The 23,601-nt window shown below is 39.2% G+C and overlaps 1 protein-coding gene and 1 pseudogene across 1 annotated transcript; both read left to right on the top strand.

The window, feature by feature from the left end:
* The first annotated feature begins 2,151 nt into the window (after positions 1-2,151).
* LOC123055502 (fatty acid amide hydrolase) lies at positions 2,152-9,638 on the top strand. Its single transcript, XM_044479500.1, has 17 exons — positions 2,152-2,337; positions 2,419-2,548; positions 2,669-2,746; positions 2,830-2,977; positions 3,479-3,591; positions 3,677-3,752; positions 4,831-4,902; positions 5,149-5,200; positions 5,583-5,663; positions 5,735-5,818; positions 6,250-6,353; positions 6,559-6,651; positions 7,507-7,575; positions 8,028-8,089; positions 8,737-8,798; positions 9,035-9,130; positions 9,579-9,638. Exons 1-17 carry the CDS (start codon positions 2,152-2,154, stop codon positions 9,636-9,638), a joined length of 1,566 nt encoding a protein of 521 aa, XP_044335435.1.
* A 1,434-nt stretch (positions 9,639-11,072) lies between these two features.
* Positions 11,073-23,487, top strand: LOC123051140 (fatty acid amide hydrolase-like; annotated as a pseudogene).
* The last annotated feature ends 114 nt before the right edge of the window (positions 23,488-23,601 follow it).

Consider the following 23,601-nt stretch of genomic DNA (forward strand, 5'->3'; position numbering starts at 1 on the left):
TTAATTAACAATGATTTGTAGTTTAGTAGTGGGCACAAAGTAACATACATCATGTAATGACGAAGTCTAACTCTCTTCCTATGCATCGGCATGTCATAAAAGTACAATTCATGCACACAAAGTAAAGGCCAATGCATAGTATTAATAGTTTCTTGCAATTTTATCGTATTGGAAACATAGAGAGGTGGAGATGTAGTTCCTCTTTCATAATAATTGCAAGTAGAAGCAGCAAGCACATGCATATTATATTTATCAAAATCATCATGTGCAATATTAGAACGCAACCCATCAATATAGTCCTTAATAAGCGCAAACTTCTCCGATATAGTGTAGTTGGGAGAATTCAAAAAGATAATAGGACTATCATGCGTGGGTGCAATAGAAACAATTTTATTCTTAACATAAGGACCTATAGCAAGTTCATCTCCATAAGCATAATTCATATTGTCATCATGGCCACAAGCATAGCTAGCATCAAGTTCAGCAAAAAGGGATATTTCAAACGAATCATAGCAATTATCCTTCGGTAAGCATGAAGGAAAATTAAACAATGTATGAGTTGAAGAGTTTCCCTCATTAGAAGGTGGGAACGGGTGATCAATCCGCTCTTCCTCCTTTTATTCTTCGCTCTCCTCGTCATCTTTTTCATCTAATGAGCTCACAGTTTCATCAATTTCTTCTTCCATAGATTCCTGCAAAATATTAGTCTCTCCTTGGACAGCGGAGACTTTCTCAATAAATGCATCAATATCGGCATTGTATTCATAATTCTCATAGCAATATTTAAGTATAGCAAAATTTCCAGGCCTATAAACATCATCATCAAAAGCTTAATATTTTTCAAACAAAGATTCGATTTCATAAGCACCCTTAAGCAATGAATTCTTCTATTCGTTCCACATCATAGTAATCATAAATACCATTAGCATAAGACGCCAAGGTTTGATTATCATTAAATTTATATGAAAAGGGAAGGTGTGAAGCCTTCATCCTAGACACACGAGAATATTCACCCCACGCTATTGCTCCCGGCAATGGCGCCAGGAAAAGGTCTTGATAACCCACAAGTATAGGGGATCAGTTGTAGCCTTTCTCGATAAATAAGAGTGTCGAACCCAATGAGGGGCTAAAGGTAGGATTTTTATTCCTTCAAGTTCTATCGACCACCGATACAACTCTACATGCACTTAACGTTCGCTTTACCTAGAACAAATATGAAGCTAGAAGTACTTTGTAGGTGTTGTTTGATAGGTTTGCAAGATAATAAAGAAAACGTAAATAAAAGCTAGAGGCTGATTAGATAAAGAAACAACTAAGTTAGTTTTAGTAGAGAGCTTTTTGTCACAAGAAAGTTATTTGTCCCTAGGCAATCGATAACTAGACTGGTAATCATTATTGCAATTTTATATGAGGGAGAGACATAAGCTAACGTATTTCTCTTCTTGGATCATATGCACTTATGATTGGAACTCTAGCAAGCATCCGCAACTACTAAAGAGCATTAAGCTAAAACCCAACAATAGCATTATAAGGTATCAAGTCCTCTTTATTCCCATATGCCATAACCCACTTATCCATGTTTGTGTTTCTATCACTTAGAGAACGTAGACAATAAGCAAACCATGAACATATTGCAAACCCTACAGAGGGGATCCCTCATGCTTGTGCGACACGAAGAGCACCATAGGACAACACCAATAATAAAACATGCAACTCAAACCAATCACGACCATCAATCAACCCATAGGACAAAATGGATCTACTCAAACATCATAGGATATCCATACATCATTGGGAAATAATATATAGCGTTGAACACCATGTTTAAGTAGAGATTACAGTGGGTAAAAGATAGGTTACACTGCTGCATAGAGGGCGAGAGATTTGGTGACGATGGCGGCGAAATTGTTGGTGCAAATCGCCGGCACGATGATGGCCCCGGCGGCGTTCCGGTGCCACCGGGAGAGAGGGGGAGAGAGCCCCCCTCCTTCTTCATCTTCCTTGACCTCCCCCTAGATGGGAGAAGGGTTTCCCCTATGGTCCATGGCCTCCATGGCGGTGGAGGGGCGTGATACGTCCATTTTGCATCATGCTTCTATATCGATATTTATTGCATTGTGGGTTGTTATTATACGTTATGTCACAATACTTATGGCTATTTTCTCTTATGGGGGAAGACAGGGACCTGTAGACAGAGTTGAGGAAGCACTGAGTTGCCTCGCCCCGTATGACCCGTCGGGGCGTTTCACATCGGCCGACGAGAAAAATCCCTTCCTCTACTGGAAGATCCGTGACTTTGCGTATGCGTACCGGTTTGGGATCACGACGCCGTTAGCTGTGAGTAGCTCACTGGAATGTACAGAACAACGCTGCTTGCTCTCCTTGCATCTGTGGTGTTAAACCTTGACCGCTGCGTAGGTTGCAGAGCTTATCATAGCGGGCGTGGAGGAGTGGAACAATAAGAAGCCTCCAATGCCAATGCTGATCCATTTTAACGCCAACGACCTGAGGAAGCAAGCCGATGCTTCTACAAAGAGATTTGAGCAAGGTCTACACCCAACCCAACCTTGCTGCTTTAGTTCATCATGATTGTTAAAACAAAGACATCAGGTGGAAGTCCATTTACCTCTATCCTATTTTCTTGATATGTGTTGCTTCTTGTGCCGAGGAAGTCCAATTTCCGTTCTGGACGGGATCTTTTCCGCCGTTAAGGATGACATTGACTGCCTCCCATATCCATCAAAGAGTTAGTTCACTCGACTCTAGTAGCCATTTTTTTACCGTGTCCGAGATGTAAATTTTATATTATGTTCCTCTATTTGAATTCAGGTGCCACCACATTTTTTGACGAAATCCGCCCTGTGGAGAAAGACGTTGTCTGTGTTTCTCGTTTACAGAAATGTGGAGTGATCTTTATTGGGAAAGCAAATATGCACGAGCTAGGCCTTGGGGTCACTGGAAACGATACAAACTATGGGTATGGTTAATAATTGAGTGGCTGCTAATTCTGTCCGAAATGCTTACTTACATGGAGTCTACAGTCTAGGGACACATGGGTTTTATTGATGGTGTTAAAATTTATCATGTTCTCATCTATGTTGACCTGGTGTAACTTGAGTGTTACCTGGTTAACATTTTGCACTCCTTTTTTTTTGACACGCTGCAAACATGAATGTCTAACAACATCTAGATCATTCTTTTACCTTGCTTAAAGTCTTGCAATTGAAAAGGGGAACATATTTGTGAGCTATTTCCTAGAAGCAAACTCAGTTGAGTAATTGCAAAGCTTGACAGCGAATCAGAACTCTCAGATGCTACAAACATTATGTTCTAGCAGTATCATCAGAAATCATCACATTATGAAAAGGAAATGGAAAATGAATTTGCAATTTGAAGTCATCCTATATTGTTTATCTAGCCTACTTATTTTCTGATGTTTGTCACTTCATCTTCACATTTTCCTAATTATTTATTGCAGGACAGTAAGAAATCCACATTCAATCGATAGATATACTGGTGGTTCTTCATCTGGTCCAGCTGCACTTGTCTCATCAGGGTTATGCTCAGGAGCGATTGGAACAGACGGCGGAGGTTTGTACATATAAAGCTGTGACACTCATTGACACTACATTCTTTTCAGTACTAGTCTCTAATTGGGACCTTTTCTTTCTTATAGGCTCAGTTCGAATACCATCCTCCCTATGTGGCATTGTTGGTTTGAAGACAACATTCGGGCGCACAGATATGACTGGGTAACTAAGAGAAGTTCCTGCATTTGCTTTGCTACAGATAAAAGTATATATCCAATCAAGTCACTGTCACTGTCACCATCTAAGGCTGCTCCGCACCTCAGCTATGCCTTCACGCTCATCCGAGTCCCACATAGGCCAGTGTCACTCGGTTCACGCCTCTGCACTCTTATTCCTGTGATGCTCCATTTTCGTTAAGTCAGTTTGTGGGGGAGATTCATGTCTTTCAGTTAGTTAATTTGTTTTTTAAGAGACTTTTAACAAGGTGATAAACAAAGATGGGAGATGGGCCGCGCCTCACCAACTCCAGTTTATAACATAGAGTAAACTTTGTGAAACTACAAATACTCTTGTAAACTGTCACAAGGCTCCAGTTTTAAGTCTGGACTGTAACTGGCCCACCTGTCAGCCTCTTGGCCTAGTACCTACCTGTAATGTAGGTTTCAGCAAGGGTGTACGGGTTGCAATGTGTTGATCAACATTGTTGCATGTGACGGTTCAACTTTAAATATGGGGTTTTGCTATGCGAAAGCTTCTTGCTAGCTATGTGCAATAGATGCATAAATCCATGGTTTTGAATAGTCTGCAAAATACCTGTAGTTCTGTGATTTTACGGTTACATTTCTTTTGGGCTTCATAATTTACTTGGATTAGGATAACCTTTTTAAGCCATTTAAGCAAGCGCGCGTAGCCTTTCTTTAACACTCCATATGTTCTTAAACCAGGGAAACACCGGTTACCAGATTTACTGGTACCCTGTTCAGGATTTTGGTTTAAATTTAATTTACAAATATAAAGAGCGCCATCAATTCGAAACAAAAATAAGAAGGAACATAGTTCCAATAAAGGGAACCCAGGGACCATATTCTTCTCCAATCTGAGTTTTGCTCAAGTCTCGAATAAACTGAAGGACATGTTCAAAAATTCTGACCGTCGGTCAAGATGCTTTGTGGATTCCGAACAGCTATTACAACTAAACCTAGCAAGATAGTAATTACGACCCAATATGGCTTGGTTGCCTTTTGTTTTCATAATAATATAATAGATTGTGAGTACGCATAATTTTATATCTTATTTACAGGGTCGTTTGTGATGCTGGGACAGTTGAAGTTGCTTCACCTCTTACATCATCAGTGGAGGATTCTGTGCTATTGTAAGCATTTTGGCTTGCTAGATGAGACCGTGAGGTTGCATGAGTCTGTTTAGCTATCTTTGTTAAAGTTGGAAGTTTGTCAACTCTCTTATTTCCCTTAATGATATAAGTTATATATCTGACTATCTGGTTGGGTAGGTACAACTGAATACTTGTCATTTATGAACACTGAACAGTCAATACCCTCTGCTTGTAAGTTATGTATTTACTACTTACAGTCTTACACCATGTCTTACGGCATTTCAGGTATTCTGCACTAGCAGGCTCTAGACCTATGGACAAACTTACTCTGAGACCTGTAAGATATTTCTTCTTTTAGCACTTCCCATCTGGTAAATACCAGAAGCATTGAATGTCTGTTAAAAAACCCCTAAAATATCTTTAGTATCACTTCTACGTCATTGCACTATACTAGTCAGTTTTTTTAATTCTTAAATTGGAAACAGTATGGATGTCAGTCATTACTGAATTGTAGGAAAAAAACATTGTGATTGTTTTTCTAAAATGAAATGTTAAATTTTAGACTCCAAACAGTACGGTAATGACAATACAGTAACAGTCACATGTTAATCTTCTCCATTATTACCCACGATGGGTCATAACCTATGATCTAAAGCTGGCCTTATTGCATCCTATCAGCATCATAGCTTCTGCATCTCTTTCCCTTTTCCTCTGTACAGTCCCCGCTGTGTGTTCCTAACTTGGTGTCCTCCGAGAATAGCAAGATCCTGCAATCAGTGAAAGTGGGAAAATATACAGAGGTACAAATTTTCACGTGAAATATTATTTTTGTACACATGTGCCTTTTCTTAGATAAAATTGGCTTCTGCAGTGGTTTCATGATGTCCCTGATAATGAGGTCTCAAATACATGTGAAGATGCACTTAACCTCCTATGCAGCACCTTTGGATGTCAGGTATAGCCATTTATATCGCAAACACATCTTGTTGTCACACCTATCTAGGTCTCGCAACTTTGAATGTACAATCTCTTCTTTAGATGAAAGAAATTGATCGTTAATCAGATTTTCCATGTGTAAGGTGTATGCCTCTGTGCTCTCCAATAACTGCGACCATAGTTCTGTTGATGGTTACGTCAAAACGATTAAGTGTTAATAATTAGAAAAATGTCCATCTTGACAACTCCTGTAAGATGTAACTGATTATCGATGAGCATCATTTGGAGCTTCTAGCTATTCAACAAGCAGTATTAGTTAAGCTTATTTTTTCCCAGCTGCTAAATGATTATGGCGAGATGCCTTTTCTGTTAGCGTGGTATCTACTATAGATGCATGTTCTATTGTTTTTTGACATCTCAGCTGAAAAGTATTGTTTAATATTTTTCAAGATAGAAGAGATAATCTTACCAGAGCTTGAGGAGATGCGTACAGCCCATCTTGTCTCTATTGGCTCAGAAGCATTCTCCGACATGAATGCTCATTACCAAGCAGGGTACCTATCTATCTATCTATATGTATTCACACAAATATCACCATCAGATTATCAATATTGCTCTCAGCATGAGTTATATAATTTTTTTTCCTTTCAAGACGAGATAGAACTTGAAATTGCTGGTCCCCGAGAGACTGGAATTAATTCTTTTTAGCTACTCTTTACAATGTTGTATTATCGATCTCACAATGCTACTATCTTCCAGGAAGCGAACTGAAATGACCTTAGATACTCGAGCAAGTTTGGCACTTTTCAAGTCATTCACTTCAGCAGATTATGTTGCTTCTCAATGTCTGAGGTGAATATGAGTATAAATGTAGCTGACGAATTTATGTTTCCATTACAACAATTCATTCATATGAAGTAGGTTTTTTCGTTCTGCAGTTTTATTTGGTTATGGGAACAACCTTGAATGTGATTGTAGATAGGAAAGATAAAGTAAAACCTATTTAGATTGTAAGATTGTTTCAGTTAACACGGAAAGATGACCAATCAAGCTAATAAGAAAGGAAACATGTCTATTCTTATGATCCCACAGGTTTCCACAAGCATCTTATTTAGATTGATTCGATAATATCAGTTATTTCTAGTAACAACCCTAGTTATTATTAAATATGAAAATTCAATTCTGATTGTTATAATATGACATCCTACATATATGTCATATTCTATTTAGGAGTTCTTTCTTTAGCATTATAGTTTGCAAACAAATAGGGGATTAGAGATAAGTAAACAAATAGGACTTGCATTACAGAGCATACCTAACGCCAGGTGATGGTGCATACTTATAGTGTAGAAATTGTGTGGACATTTATACCAAGTTATAATAATTCAATAATTATAGAAAGTTGTGCAGCTCCTGTTTCATCATTATCTGCTACCAGAAAGCGCTGCTATTTTCTTAAAATCTGTGGTGGTTTTGACTAGACTCCTAGTTTGTCACAGACTGAGTTACTGAAATTTCCTAGATGTGCTGGCTGTTGCACAAATCATGGAAATTGAGGTGTTACTATAAATCACATGCCACATAGTTGTTGTGTGACAAATACAATCAAGTCTGAAATCTGAACTATGAACTGCCAAGTGTGTATTTCTTTCTCCCACATCAGATGTTCTGGCAGTTGTGTGCTTACGGTATCTATGGCTTTTATAGGAGAAGGATAATGTACTATCACATGGAAGCTTTCAAGAAGGTTGACGTCATAGCAACCCCTACAACCGGGTAAAAGATTTTGAAGTTTATTACAGTCTGTCCATAGATGTTTTATATCATCGTACTCGTTTCTGCTAATGGTGTGTATGCATGCTTCCTCATTCGTACTTGTTTTTGTCTAGTCAAAGAGGCTAATGCATGAGGAAAGTTCTGCTTTCTAGCTGCCAGTAGATGGTTATAGTTCTAGGCGACACATATTTTTCTAATAGTTTCAGGGTATATAGGGCTACACAAGCATGTTGTTTTCTGACTTAAATGTAAATTACCAAATTGGCAATACTAATTGACATTTGGGATTACATGGAGCGGCTGACATAACTCTGTTTATGTATGCTCCCAAGAATGCTGCATACCTAATTTTACCTGTTTGCACCAGTTTTCAAGAAATTATGGTGTACTCGTGCTTATCATATGTATTATCTGTGGATATAACAACTAAGGAGATGTGCTGTTTTTTCCAGCATGACCGCGCCAAAAATACCACCAAGTGCTCTGAAAGGAGAGTCTGATTATGTTGTATCAGGTAGATTCTTCACTATATTATGTTGTGCATTTTCATTAGCTTTTGAACATGTGGATCTGCATCTTATCTCAAACTCAACTTTGAACCATGCTAACATCTTGGATAAAACCTGCTGAAATGTTGATGTGAAACAATTCTTACTTTCTTTGTTGACACAACAACTGCTGTCATCGGCTTGTCTTGAGAAAGAAGTTTGTAATAAGAAAAATAAAATAATGAAGCTCTACATGTGAAATTTGTAGGGGAGATTGAAGTTTTAAACGCGGTTTTCACGCCTTAGCGGCGAAGATACTTAAAAGATATGGCTGAGCTACCACTAGCTATTTCCTTATTTAGATCATGGATATCATGCTTTTGCGGTGGGAACGCACAAAGCTATAACAGAATATCACAAGCTATTTAGAACCTTGTTGGAATGAGAGATACAGGGGGCATTTCCTTCCTATTTGGAATCCAATAGTATAAAGTAGCTATGCAATATGGAAGTGCACGAGTTGTTTGCATAGTTTATATGAGTTTAGCAGTTTGCTAAGCAAGCTATATTAATGCCTGTTTTGACGCCAACCTGCCAAGTACAATTGTTGGTACTTTGTTCTACAGAGATCAATTACACCTTTTCTGTTCCTGATTCAATCTCTTTATTGCAGCCAAGCTGATGCAATTCATTTTTGCCGGGAACCTTCTTGGCTTGCCTGCCATTAGTGTTCCTGTAAGTGGTGTCACAACTCATGACGAGTATTAATTGTATCTTCTACTCCCTTCGTAAACAAATATAAGAGTGTTTAGATCACTAAAGTAGTAATCTAAACGCTCTTATATTTCTTTACAGAGGGAGTAGTTAGTAACAATTATAGGAAACATTCAGGATTGTGTTACAATATAGCTCAAAAACATGCAGGTAATATTAATTGCTAATATGTTCTGCTACTCCTGTCCGGTACCCAGGTTGGTCATGACAAGCAAGGCCTTCCTATCGGCTTGCAACTGATAGGCCGTCCGTGGGGCGAGGCTAGCTTATTGAGGGTGGCTTTGGCAGTAGAGGTACTGTTTGCATTCATCATAAAGGTTCTGTATTTGTGGTTTGCCAATTGAGAATGTGCTCATATTTAATAGGAGTCCATGTGCTTTTTAAGGCTGCATTCTGTATGAACCCGAGTGAATCTCTGAACATTCAGCAATTTTGATCCGTTAGCATTAGGCATCGGGGAGACTTTATTTACACCACTATGTTGTTTACCGGCATTTATTTATATCACGGCATAAGTTCACTTAAGCTGCAAATTACTTTGAGTGATTTTTAACGGGAAAATATGCCAAGGCAAATAAAAATGTTAGGGAAGAAATAGTAATTTATGAAATATTATAAATTTGGCATCATCACCATTATGAGTGCCAGCATTATTTTCACCAAGTCTTTTGTGCTGTGTTTGTCTCCTTCTGGACCCTCATCATGAATTAAAAACGTGACCTTATTTTCCCCTGCTTTCAGGAGCTCTGCCTGAAGAGAAGAAATCGGCCATCGACATTTTACGACATCCTGAAGACCTGAAACATCATCAGTATGCAATATCAATAGTATGTCAGAGGTTTGTCATTTGTCAGGACTCAGGATAGACACAGCAAACCCTTCTCCAGTTTATAAAAAACTGAGAAAATAAATTTACCAGAGATATTGTAGCAGCAATAAGTAAGTGAGGTAGTATATAAAAAAAAATGTTTGGAGGTTTGGGATATCTCTGCCGGTTTTCTTCTTCTTGTGATTCATCTGTTCATAATGTTCTTGATCTGGCTCGTCTCTGCCGTCGAGAAAGTGGTGACAGAGATGTAACCGAGATATCTGTTACTGACAAAGTGAGTGAATCATGAATTCGTATCTCAGTAAAAAAAATCTTGATGATAGGTCCAAAATGAATATGTGACGCAAAACAAAATCTATACCGCTCATTTCATGTTTAAGCACTTCCTATCGTTCTGTGGTTTCGTTTGTCCCTGCGAAGAAACTAAAAGAGATGAATTCGTGAAACGTCAGTTTCATGTTCTTATGTGTAGCAGTGCTACAGTAGGACAATGGCTTTGGTATCTCTGAGATTGACATGGCCGGAGCCTGATAGGGCATAACTAAAGGGAGTCTACCATGGTGATTCACGGTACTACAGTATTTGTCAAAATATTGTCCGACTTTTGAATGAAACTGGTCGGAGCATCAGTTTAATACTATTAAATCTGTTGGTAACAGAAAACTGTTTTAATATTGTTTTGTTTTGTTTCTTCATCCTAGAAGTGAACAACCCAGACAAAGAATAGGGGTTGGCTTCTTCTCTTTCTGACCGAGAACGTTTGAGCATTGGCCATACATAGAAAGATATTTGGTGAACCCTGAACCCTGAACCTTTCTAGTTCACCAGGAGTTCACATTTGCATAGAGGCCTTTCAATTCAGCATCAACTTCAACTGTGTGTGCGACTAAAGCACGTTCACCAGATACTACAACATAGCCAGTGCCCCGGTATTTGGTGAATTTGGTTGGATGGCCAGTGCCCCAATAGCTTTCCTTTTTCTACAGGCGTAAAAGAGTTTATTCCAAAGCAATAGAGTTACAATCTGCTGATACAAGATCTAAGATAAAAGGCGGTTCTCGCTGTAACCAACAAGCTGTACTAACAGCCGTGCGAGCATAATTAGCGGGACAGTAAGAACGCTTATTTTATGACCGGGCTATCTTAACTGGAACAAGCCCCAACAGCTTTCCGTGGACACGTTTGATGATAGTATCTGTTTTGATGATCCGCATTAGAGCTGCCCTAACCTAGAATACGGGGAAAACAATTAATTTGGCTGATGCCCTAACGTAGAGCGGTCCTGAGGCAAAATTTATCGTCCTGTCGCCGAGCCCACTGAAATGAATCGCTGGCACATTTACGTGTGCAGTCCTACTTAGTACTGAAGTACGTATACACGTACGTACCCCGGCTGGCAAGGGGCAACGACAACGCCCATTATTTGCTCGCCATCCTTCCATTCCTTCTCCGTCGTGGTCGTGGTCGTCGTCATCATCACCAACCCCCACGGCCACCTCCCGCCGCGGCCGCGCGTTTGCTGCCTGGCATTCACCCTGCCTCCGCCCCTGCGCCGGAGAGAGGGAAACGGAGGAGATGGGCGGGAAGGTGAAGGCGATGGCGCCGGTGGAGGAGGTGGACGTCTCCGCCGCGCGGTACGAGCCGCTGGTGGTGCGGGCGCCGCGCCTCACGGGGTTCTCGCTCAGGGCCTTCGTCTGGCTCCTCGAGTCCCCGCTCCTCGGCCCCCTCGTCACCTCCATCCTCAAGAAGCAGAACAACATGACGCAGGTCCTCCCTTGGCCGTTTCTGTTTTGTTTGACATCATTTTGCTTCCAGTGCACTCAGCACAACTCTGGTTTTGTTGGGCTGGGGGACGAGCGAGCAGATGCTGCAGCACACGGTGATCCCCGACCGGCCCATGTTCTTCCCGGAGTACCCGCCGCAAGGTACGGACCACACTCATACCCTCGGTCTCTCTGTGTGTACAAGCAAAATCAGTCGTACCCTCTTGAATTTTGTATGGTTGAGATAGATGTTCTACTTCTTTCATTCAGTCAGGTTCTACTGAAACTTTTTGCAAAAAAAAAAAGTTCTCCTGGAACTGTCTAAAGGCACAAATATAAACGTTTGCTGCAGAATCACAACCACGTCCACCCGAATAATTTGCCCAGTTCCGTCTAAAAAATACTTTACTCAATTCAGTTACTCAGATGTCACTGCTGATATTTTCAAGCACCACCTTGTTTTTGCATACTTTTTGACTGGAAACAGAAGACAATTTCCTACTTCAGCTTTACTGGTCATGTGAAAGTTATATCCATAACTGAACAAAAGAAAAAAGCTACTCCTTCCGATCCAAATTAATTGACACAGCTTTAGCACAAAAGTTGTTCTAAGGCTGCGTTAATTAATTTGGATCGAGGGAGTATATTGTTAATTGCTGCTGCTTCTAATTTGATTTGCCAGAGCCGGAGCAAGGGGTTGTCACCCTGGGGGAGGACAGGGACCCTGTGGAGAGAGTGGAGGAAGCACTGCAGTGCTTCGCTCCGTATGACCCGTCCGGGCGTTTCGCATCGGCCGATGAGAAAAATCCCTTTCTCTACTGGAAGATCCGTGACTTTGCGCATGCGTACCGGTCCAGGATCACAACACCGTCAGCTGTGAGTAGCTCACTGGAATGTAGTACTTGTAGTCTTTGTACAGAGCATTGCTTGCTTGCTCTCCTTGCATTTGTGGTGTTAACCTTGGCCGTTGGGTAGGTTGCGGAGCATGTCATTGCGGGCGTGGAAGAGTGGAACAATAAGAAGCCTCCGATGCCAATGCTGATCTATTTTGACGCTGATGACCTGAGGAAGCAAGCTGATGCCTCCACAAAGAGATTTGAGCAAGGTTTACCCCCATTCAAACTTTGCTGCTTTATCTCATCATTGTTGAAATGAACAGGCATCATCAGGTGGAGACTCCATTCATCTCTGTCCTGTTTTCTGATATGTGTTGCTTCTTGTGCCCAGGAAGTCAAATTTCCGTTTTGGATGGGATCTTTTTCGCCATTAAGGATGACATTGACTGCTTCCCATATCCATCAAAGAGTTAGCTCACTCGACTGAAGTAGCCTTTTTTTTGCTGTGTCCGAGAAGCACATTCTATATTATGTTCCTCTTTTTGAATTCAGGTGCTACCACATTTTTCGACAAAATCCGCCCTGTGGAGAAAGACGCAGTCTTAGTTGCTCGTTTACGGAAATGTGGAGTGATTTTTATTGGGAAAGCAAATATGCACGAGCTAGGCATTGGGGTCACCGGAAACAATCCAAACTATGGGTACGGTTAATAATTGAGCGGCTGCTAGTTCTGTTCGAAATGCTTGCTTGCATGGAGTCTATGGACACATGCATTTTATTGGAGCTGTTAAAACTTAAGTCATGTTTTCACCTATGTTGACCTGGTGGAACTCGAGTGTTACCAGGTTAAATATCTTTTGTCCCTGTTTTTTGAAATGCTGCAAACATGAATATCCAAAAACGTCTAGGAGATTCTTTCGCTTTGCCTAAAGTTTTGTAAAGGAAAAGGGTAACTATAATATTTGTTAGCTATTTCCTAGAAGCAAACTCAGCTGAGTAATTGTAAAGCTTGACAAGGAATCAGAACTCTCGGATGCCTACAAACATTGTGCTCTAGCAGTATCATCAGAAACCATCACATTATCAAAAGAAATGGAAAAAAGAATTGGAATTTGCAGTCATCCAATATTGTTCATCGAGTCTACTTATGTTCTGATGTTTGCTACTTTATCTTCGTAATTTCATAATTATTTATTGCAGGACAGTAAGAAATCCACATTCAATCGATAGATATACTGGTGCTTCTTCATCTGGTCCAGCTGCACTTGTCTCATCAGGGTTATGCTCAGCAGCGATTGGAACAGACGCCGGAGGTTTGTACATATAGAGATGTGACATTCATTGACACTACATTCTTTTCGGCACTAGTCTCTAATTGGGACCTTTTCTTTCTTACAGGCTCAGTTCGAATACCATCCTCCCTATGTGGCATTGTTGGTTTGAAGACAACATTCGGGCGCACAGATATGACTGGGTAACTAAGAGAAGTTCCTACTTGATATGTACTACTAGCACTTGCTTTGTTACTCTGATACCATGTTAAACTTCATGCACTAGGCAACACAACTGAAGGTCTGAACTGATGAAAAGGGCTAGAAAACCCACATATACACTTCAACAGACCACTCATGCTTGCATGAATTATATGTGACAGTACTGTGAAAAATATCCATGATGGATAAAATGATATTGTTTTAGTTTGATCAAACCAGATATTTTTCATATATTAAAACAAAAGTTCAGAAAATATCTTGAGCTTGTTAACCCAGTCGCTAAATATTTCATGTCATCTGATGTAAATCAAAACGCCAACTTGTTTAATTTCATATAATGAAGCCAAGTGCTAATTTCTATTTAAATGTTATTATCAAATAGTTATTTATTGACTCTACGGGGTGTTTCACAAAATCTATTTTCCTTATTTATTATTTTGAGTTTCATATAAAAGTGCATTGATTTTTTTATTCAGTTTTTCCCTATGTTTTGTTACATTTGTCGTTTTAGATTTTGACATGATCTTCGATGCATAACTTTGGCAATTACTTTTAATAAAAATGTGTTTGTATATAAATTATAAAGTATTAGTATAATTGGAAGAAAGTGATATTAATTTTACATGACCAATGCAAAAAAAATTTACATATACTACTAAGGGCCAAAGATTTGTGTTGCCCTGCACATTTGCGTGGCTATTTTTTACATGAGTGTTACGTGTTTTTTCAAATTAGGATAATATGAATGGAATACGTTTTGATCATTGGATTTGTTTGACTTGCCATTAGGATTAATAATAGATATTTGTGTTTTATTTGATCTTGTTACAGCCCATGTAAATTACATGGCTTAGTCATCTTTAATAGATTTATTTTAGTTTAATATTTGCAATGTCATTTGCACTATGCTCCCATACACTCAAATGCCCAGCATGTTTCTCAACCCATATGGTGTTGCACGTGCCCATTAGCCTGCTCAAACCGTATTGCTTGGGCCCAAACTACATTTGAGTGCCCAAAGCCATACCAACGTCATTTTTCTATTTTTCTCTCCTCCTGCATTTGAGTGCCCAAAGCCAACCCAAACTGCTAGCTATGATTGGTTTGAGAGGCTCGTATCGGATACAAATATGCATGTTTTTCTGATTGGTTTGTTGTGCTCGTACTGGATACCTACTGGATACTAATACATACATGTTATTTGTGGTTGCATCTTGTACGTGTCGGGTGACAAAATTCGTATATGATGTTGTTCTCAGTAACTTTACACCTTTTAATATCAACCATTATAATCTAAATCTACAGAGCATATATTTTTAGCCTATGTGGACGAATTTGTTGGCATTTACCTTTTGTTTTAGTATATAAATAATAGATAGATTGTGAGTATGCATAATTATATATCTTATTTGCAGGGTGCTTTGCGGTTGTGGGACTGCTGAAGTTGCTTCACCTCTTACAGCATCGGTGGAGGATTCTATGCTAGTGTAAGTAGTTTGGCTTGCTAAATGAGATCGTGAGGTTGCATAAACCTGTTGAGCCATCTTGTTCACAACGTCGAAGTTTGTCAACTCTCTTATTTACGTTAATGATATGAGACATAAATTTAACTACCTCATGGGTAGTGGGTAAAACTGAATACTTGACATTTATGAATACTCAACAGTGAACACTCTCTACTTGTGCTTCATCTATTTACTACTTACAGTGTTACACCTAGTCGTATGGCATTTCAGGTATTCTGCACTTGCAGGTTGTAGACCTATGGATAAGCTTACTCTGAGACCTGTAAGATATTTCCTGTTTTAACACTTCCCATCTATTAAATACCAGAAACATTGAAATGCATGTTGAACAAACTCTAAAATGTCTTTCATGTCACTTCTACCTTATTGCACTACACTAGTCAGTTTTTTTTAAATGTGAAGCAGTACAAATGTCAGCATTAATGAATTGTGTGAAAGAAGAATGCGATTATTTTTTCTGAAATGGAATGTAAAATTTGAAGCTCCACAGCACGGTAATCATAATATAGCAACATTCATATGTTAACCTTCTCCATTATTACCCAGGATGGATCATAGCTTATGATCTAAATCTAACCTTATTGCATCCCATCAGGTTCACAACTTCTACATCTCTTTCCCTTTTTTGTTGTACAGTTGCCCCCGTGTGTTCCTAACTTGGTGTCCTCTGAGAACAACGATATCCTGCAATCTGTGAAAGTGGGAAAATATACAGAGGTACAATTTTTAACATGAAATGTTATCTTTGTACATATGTAATTTTTCTTATATAAACTTGGCCTTTTCAGTGGTTTCATGATGTTTCGGATATTGAGATCTCAAATACATGTGAGGATGCACTTAGCCTCCTGCGCAACACCTTCGGATGTCAGGTATGGCCATTTCTACCGCAACACATCTTATATTATTGCATTACTCTTATGACTATTTATACCAACTGTTTAGAGCATCTCCAACAGCCACGCCAAAAGACGCGCGCACGTGGTAAAATGCCCATTTAGCGCTAGCGGACGCGGGAAACAAGCACGCACGGTAAACGTTTGCGCGCGCGCGGGAGAAAGCTGTCGTCGCGCGGTAGATTTGGCGCATCGCTTCCGGCGCGCCTATAAATTGTGGCGCTCGCCACGCGGTGCTCCACACTGACACACGCGCATTTCTCCCGCCTCCTCGCCGCTTCCATTGCTTTCTCGCCGCTTCCACTGCTTTCTCGCCGCTTCCTCTGCTTCCTCACCGCTTCAGTGCCCCGCCACCACCGTGCCGCCGTGCCGCCGGGGATCATCGGGCTACCGCGGCATCCACCTGCGCCCCTCCGGCGCCTACTACGCAGAGATCCGGTCCGGCGACTTCCGCCTCGGCCTCGGCACATGGGAGACCGTGCACGAGGCCGCCCGCGCGTACGACGCAGCGGCGTGGTGCCTAGGGAGGCCTCGCGCGCATATGAACTTCCACGACGTCTACACGCACGAGCAGGCGCAGACCGTCGCCCCTCCGCCTCGTCTGATAACAGACCAGGACCGTGAGGACCACCGTTGGCTGCAGCGCCGCCTCCTCACCGCCGAGGAGGATGAGCAAGCCACGGCGGAGTGGCGCCGGCGCCACCCGGAGGATGTCGCCGCCGAGAACGCCTTCTGGGCGGAGAGGACGGCAAGGCGCCGCACGGAGCGTGCAGACAGGCGTCGGCGCAAGGCATTGGCCATATCGCAGTGCGATGTCATCAACGCCGGTGGGAAGTCGTTCTTCGGGACAGACAATGAACGTTGGGATGACATTTGGCTCAATACCTCGGACAACACCTCCGAGGATGATGATGATGATGATGAGGACGACTCGGAGTAGGTTCTAGTTGTACCGTAGTTTATCTAGTTGCACCGTAGTTTTTTTATCTAGTTGCACCATAGTTCTTTATCTATCTATGCGATGTATCGTTTTATCTATGTATTGTGTGAAATATCTATGTATAATGCATATGCACCGTAGTCCAGAGTGTTTGTGCGAGAGCGCGCGCTACATTTTACCGTGGCTGCTGGAGCCAGCGCTACCTGTCGCGCCAAACCAGGCGATGGGCGCGCTGCAAACTGGTTTTTACCGCGCGGCGCGTTGGGCGGTTGTTGGAGATGCTCTTAGGTGTTGTACCTTTGAATGTACAATCTCTTCTTTAGATGAAGACATTTTCTCATTAATAAGATTTCCATGTGTAAGGTGAATGCTTCTGTGCTCACCAATAACTACTAGCATAGTTCTGTTGATGGTTGTGTCAAAACAATTGTGAAGTGTTAATAGAAAAATGTCCATCTTACTATTATTAGCAATTCCTGTAAGTTTTAACTGATTTGTACTCCCCCCGTCCGAAAAAACTTGTCTCTCAAATGGATGTATCTAGCACCAAATTAGTGCTAGATACATCGATTTGAGTGACAAGTTTGGGACAAGCTTTTTCGGATGGAGGGAGTATCATATAGAGCTTTTAGGCATCCAACAAGCACTAATAGTTAAGCTTAATTTTTCCCACCTGCTAAATGATTATGACGAGATGCCTTTTCTGATGACGTGGGATCTACTACATATATGCATATTTTGTTGTTTTTTGACATCTCAGCTGACTAGTATTGTTTAACATTTTTCAAGATAGAAGAGATAATATTACCAGAGCTTTTGGAGATGCGTACTGCCCATCTTGTCACTATTGGCTCAGAAGGATTCTGCCAGCTGAATGCTCATTACCAAGAAGGGTACCTATCTATATCTATCATCACAAATATCGGATTCTCCATACTGCTATTAGCATGAGTTATCAAATTTTTTTCTTTCATAGAACATGAAATTTTTGGTCCTTGAGAGACTGGAAATATTATTTTTATCTAGTCTTTACTATTCCGTACTATCAATCTCACTATACTATCTTCCAGGAGGTGAACTGAAATGACGTTAGATACTCGAGGAAGTTTGGCACTTATTGGGTCATTCACTTCAGCAGATTATGTTGCTTCTCAACGTCTGAGGTGAATATGAGTATAAATGTGGCTGATCCATTTATCCATTACAGGACTTGTTCATGAGTATGAAGGAGGTTTTTTCGTCATGCAGTCTTATTCAGAGCTTGGAAATTCTTTTAGAACCATGTTGACTGTGATTGTAGATAAGAATAATAAAATAAAACCTATTTAGATTGTAAGAATTTTTCCAGGTAACACAGAAAGATGACCAATTAAGCTAATAAGAAACGAATGTATCTAATGATCCCACAGGTTTCCACAGGACCTTATCTAGTGCATTTTAGTTGGATTTAATTTGACAATACCTATTATTTCTAGTAATAACCCTAGTTATTACTAAATTACAAATTCAGTTACAATTCCATCTAACTGAATTATTCTAATATGACATATCCTATATATGTCTTATTTTAGTTAGTTCTTTCTTTATCATTTTACTTTGAAAACAAATTGGAGATTATAGACAAGTACAAAAAGGACATGCATTACAGAGCATAAGTAATGCCAGGTGATGGGGCATACTTATTGACTTATTGTGTATTAATTGTGTGGACATTTTTTTTACTAAGTAACAATACATCAGTAGCTGCTAGAAGTTGTGTAGCTTCAATTTTATCCTTATTTGCTATCAGAAGGTGCTGCTAACTCAAATTTCTTATTCTTTTCTTTAAAAGCTACCATGTCTTGACTAGACTCCATAAATGATTTTTAGGGAAGTCCATTTGGGCATCCTAGTTTGTCACATATACTGAGTTACTGAAAATTCCTATATCTGCTTGCTGTTGCACAAATCGTGGACATTGAGGTGTTGTTATAAATCACATGACACATGGTTGTTGTATGACAAATGTAATTAAGTCTGGGATATGAACTGGCGACTATCAAGTATATATTTCTTTTCCCCACGGCAGACGTTCTGCCAGTTGTGTACTTACCGTATCCATGGCTTATATAGGAGAAGGATGATGTACTATCACATGGAAGCTTTCAGGAAGGTTGACGTCATAGCAACCCCTACAACCGGGTAAAATATTTTAAAGTCTATTACAATATATAGGTTCATAGACATTTTATATCATCTTAGTCCGCTTTGATAATAGTGTATATGCATGCTTCCTCCTTGGTACTTGTTTTTGTCTAGTCAAAGAGGCTAGTGCATGAGGAAAATTCTGCCTTCTAGCTTTGAGTAGATGGTTAGTGATTCTAAGCGACCTAGTTTTCTAATTGTTGGGACAAGAGAGAGGCGCCTAGTCGTTGGTCTCTGGTGTCGGCACTTCTCTGATTTTTTTCATCATTTTTTGGCATTTTGGTTCTTCATTTTTTTCGTTTTCTTTATTTTCTGGTTTTCTTTGGTCTTTTGGTTATTATTCTACATTTTTTATATATTTCAACAAAAATTTTCTAATACACGTATAACATTTTTTCAATAAAATTAAATATTTTGGTAATACATGGTCAATATTTTATGCATACAAATTTTTAATATTTTCAAATGCTTAATTAATATTTTTCAAATAAAAGATTAACATTTTTTTAATAAATGGTCAATATTTTTAGTAGATTATATTTTTTTAAAGTTAAATAAAAGTTCTGAAATAAAAAGATTACATTTTCTTATGACATGATCAACATTTTTTATACACATTTAACATTTGCCAAACGCTTGATTAACATTTTTTGAAACACTTGTTCAATATTTTTTAAATGCTTGATTGATATTTTTATATACATGCTCAAGAAATTTCATCTTTTTTTAATACATGGTCAATATTTTTTCTACACACACAGATTTAACATTTTTCAAATGTTTGATTAACTTTTTTTACATACTTGTTCAACATTTTTTTCAAATGCTTGATTAACATTTTTATGTAATTTTTTCAGCATTTTACTAATACATGGTCAACATTTTTTCTATACACATTTAACATTTCCCAAATGCCTGATTAACACTTTTCAAATACTTGTTCAACATTTTCTTTCAAATGCTTGATTAACATTTTTATGTACATGATAAAAAAATTCATCAATTTTTAATACATGAACAATATTTTTCCTATATACATTCCACATTTTTTGAATGCTTGTTCGACATTTTTCAAATATTTATTTAGCATTTCTCATATATTTTTTGGTGGAGTGTTTTTGTAACATATACATTTAGAATATTTGAAAGTATAAAAACTAAAAAATTAAAGCAAAAAAAGGAAACAGAAAATATAAAAAAGAAATAGAAAAGTGAGGCTGTGGTCTGCCGCGTGTGGGACGGCCCATCTCGCTCGCCCCTTGAGCGAATTGGAAGGTGGACTCGCTGCAGGCGAAATATAGGGGCGCCCCACCCCTTCTGTACTATATAAATGGGCCAGCTCAACTAAGACCAGCGAGAAGCTCCGTCCGCTCCCGGTTTTTGTGATGATTCCCAGGCCGGTTTTGGGAAGCTTTGGAAGCTTCCAGCTGGTTTTTTTAATTTTCGAGAGTGGTTTTTGTTGGTTTTATCCGTTTTTCATTGTTTTCATACGCGAGAACCTTTTCAAATTCATGAACTTTTCTCAAAATTCTGTGAACCTTTTTCAATTTAAGATTTTTTCGAATTAGTGAGCTCTTTTTCCTTTTTGTGAAGTTTTTTCAAAATATGAACTTTTCAACGCCATGAAGTTTCATCAAATTTGAGAACCTTTTTCAAATTTCGTCAGGTTTTTCAAATTTACGAAATTCTTTCATTTTTTGAACTTGTATGAATACATGAAATTTTTTGAATTCATGAATTTTTTTCCAATTTTGGGAACATTTCCAAATTTCATGAACTTTTTTGAAATTTGCGAACATTTTTGAAATTCATGGATATTTTGATATTCAGGATTTTTAAAAATTTGTGAACATATCTAAAATTCACGAACTTTTTCAGATTTTTGAAAATCCTGAAGTCTTTCACATTTTATGAACTTTTTCAAAGGGTTCGAAATTTGTAAACTTTTTTGGATTTTATGATTCTTCCAGGTTCACGATTTTTTGGGAAAATCAACGGTTAACTAGTAACTAGTTATGGTCAACCAGGTCAACTGGTCAACTGTTGACCGATCAACTTTTTTTGAGCATATGTTGACCGATGAACTGATGGAACGATCAAGCTGTTTAAAAAAAAGAAAAAACTGAGTGAACGAAAGGGACACTCGGTTTGTTGGTCTGGCCTATGCGGGAGCCGGGAGAGGCGTGTGAGGGCCAAGTAGCTTAATCAGGACTGAACGTGCCAATTGGGAGGTCTCGATGGTTTCTGACTTAAATGCGAGATACTATGTGTGAATTACTGAATTGACAATACTAATTCACATTTGGGATTACACGGAGCAACTGATATAACTCTGTTTATCTTTGCTCCCTAGAATGCCGCATACCTAATTTTACCAGGTTGCACCAGTTATATCAACTAAGGAGATGTGTTGTTTTTCCCAGCATTACTGCATCAAGAATACCACCAAGTGCTCTGAAAGGAGAGTCTGATTATATTGTATCAGGTAGATTCTTCTCACTATATTATGTTATGCATTTCATTAGCCGTTCAACATGTGGATTTACAACTTATTACAAACTCAGCTCTGAACCATGCTAACATCATGCATAAAAACTACTGAAATCTTGATGTGAAACAATTGTTATTTGACACAGCAACTGTTGTCTTTGTCTTGTATTGAGACAAAAGTTTGTAAGAAAAACAAATAAGAACAACTCTATATGTGAAATTTGTAGGGGAGATTGAGGTCATAAACACAATTTTCACGCCTTAGCCGCGAAGATCCTAAAAAGGCTAAAGCTGAGCTATCACTAGCTATTTCCTTATTAAATCACGGGTTTAATGGTTTTGTGGTGGGACGGCACAAAGCTGTAACGGAATATCACAAGCTATTTAGAACCTTGTTGGAGTCAAATATACAGGGGGCATTTCTTCCTTTTTGGAATCTAATACTAGTACAAAATAGCTATGCAATATGTATGTTCACTAGTTTGCAAAGCATACTATATATGCCTCTTTTGGTGCCAACTTGCTAAGTACAATTGTTGGTACTTCTACATAGATCAAATAGACCTTTTTCTGTTTCTGATTCTGTCTCTTTATTGCAGCTAAGTTGATGCAATTCATTGTTGCGGGGAATCTTCTTGGCTTTCCTGCCATAACTGTTCCGGTAAGTAGTGTCACAACTCATGACGAATATTTATTGTATCTTGTAGTTAACGTTATGAGATTGTGTATGGAATAATAACTTTAGCATTATTGACGTACATTCATAAACAATGGTCTTATTTCGAACATAATGAAAGGTTTACAGATAATCATAGGAAAACATTCAGAATTTTGGTAGTATAATATAGCTCAAAAACATGCAGGGAAAGTATTATTTGCTAATATGTGCTGCTACTCCTGTCCTGTACTCAGGTTGGTCATGACCAGCAAGGCCTTCCTATCGGCTTGCAACTGATAGGCCGTCCATGGGGTGAGGCTAGCTTACTGAGGGTGGCTTCGGCAGTAGAGGTACTGTTCACATTCATCCTAAATGTTCTGTATTTTTGATTTGCCACCTTAGAATGTGCTCTGATTCGGTAGGAGTCTATGTGCCTTTTAAACTTGTATGAACCTGAGTGAATCTCTGAACATACGGCAATTTTCTCTGTTAGGTTTAGGCGCAGGGAAAACTTTATTCACACCACTATGCTGTCTAGGGGCATTTGTTTATATCGTGACACAAATACACTGAAGCTGTAGATTACTCTGAGCCATTTTTAACGGGAAAAGACGCTAATGTAGATAAAAATGTTGGGGAAGAATCAGTAATTTATGAAACATGGTAAATTTAGCATGTCTACGGAATCTGAAAAGCAGTATTTAGTGGCATCATCCGTACGAGTGTGAACATTATTTTCATCAAGTATTTTGTACTGTCTTTGTATGCTTCTGGACCCTCGTAAATTGAAAACATTTCCCCTGCTTTTAGGAGCTCTGCCTGAAGAGAAGGAATCGCCCGTCCACATTCTACGACATCCTAAAGACGTGAAGCATCATCAGTATGTAATATCAATAGTATGTAAGAGGTTTGTCATTTGTCATTTGTGAGGACTCAGGAATCATGATAGACACAGCAAACCCTTCTCCAGGTTCTGTAAACCGAGAGAAAATCGTTTGGATGCTTGGGCTATTTCTGCCGGTTTTCTTGTTCTTTTGGACTGGTGTGATTCATCTGTTCGCGATGTTCTTGATCTTGCTCGTCTGTCTGTTTAAAAAGCAGAGGTAGAGATGTAACTGGGATATCCATTACTGAAAAATGATAATCTCC

The sequence above is a fragment of the Triticum aestivum genome, chromosome 2D, assembly GCF_018294505.1.
Source record: "Triticum aestivum cultivar Chinese Spring chromosome 2D, IWGSC CS RefSeq v2.1, whole genome shotgun sequence".
NCBI classification, from domain to species: Eukaryota; Viridiplantae; Streptophyta; class Magnoliopsida; order Poales; family Poaceae; genus Triticum; species Triticum aestivum.

Bases quoted from the DNA above. Each gene is read 5' to 3' on its own strand.
- LOC123055502 (XM_044479500.1), top strand. From the start codon at position 2,152: ATGGCTATTTTCTCTTATGGGGGAAGACAGGGACCTGTAGACAGAGTT. The intron at 2,549-2,668 runs GTCTACACCCAA...TCTTGTGCCGAG, and splicing joins TACAAAGAGATTTGAGCAAG to GAAGTCCAATTTCCGTTCTG. The intron at 2,747-2,829 runs GTTAGTTCACTC...ATTTGAATTCAG, and splicing joins CCTCCCATATCCATCAAAGA to GTGCCACCACATTTTTTGAC.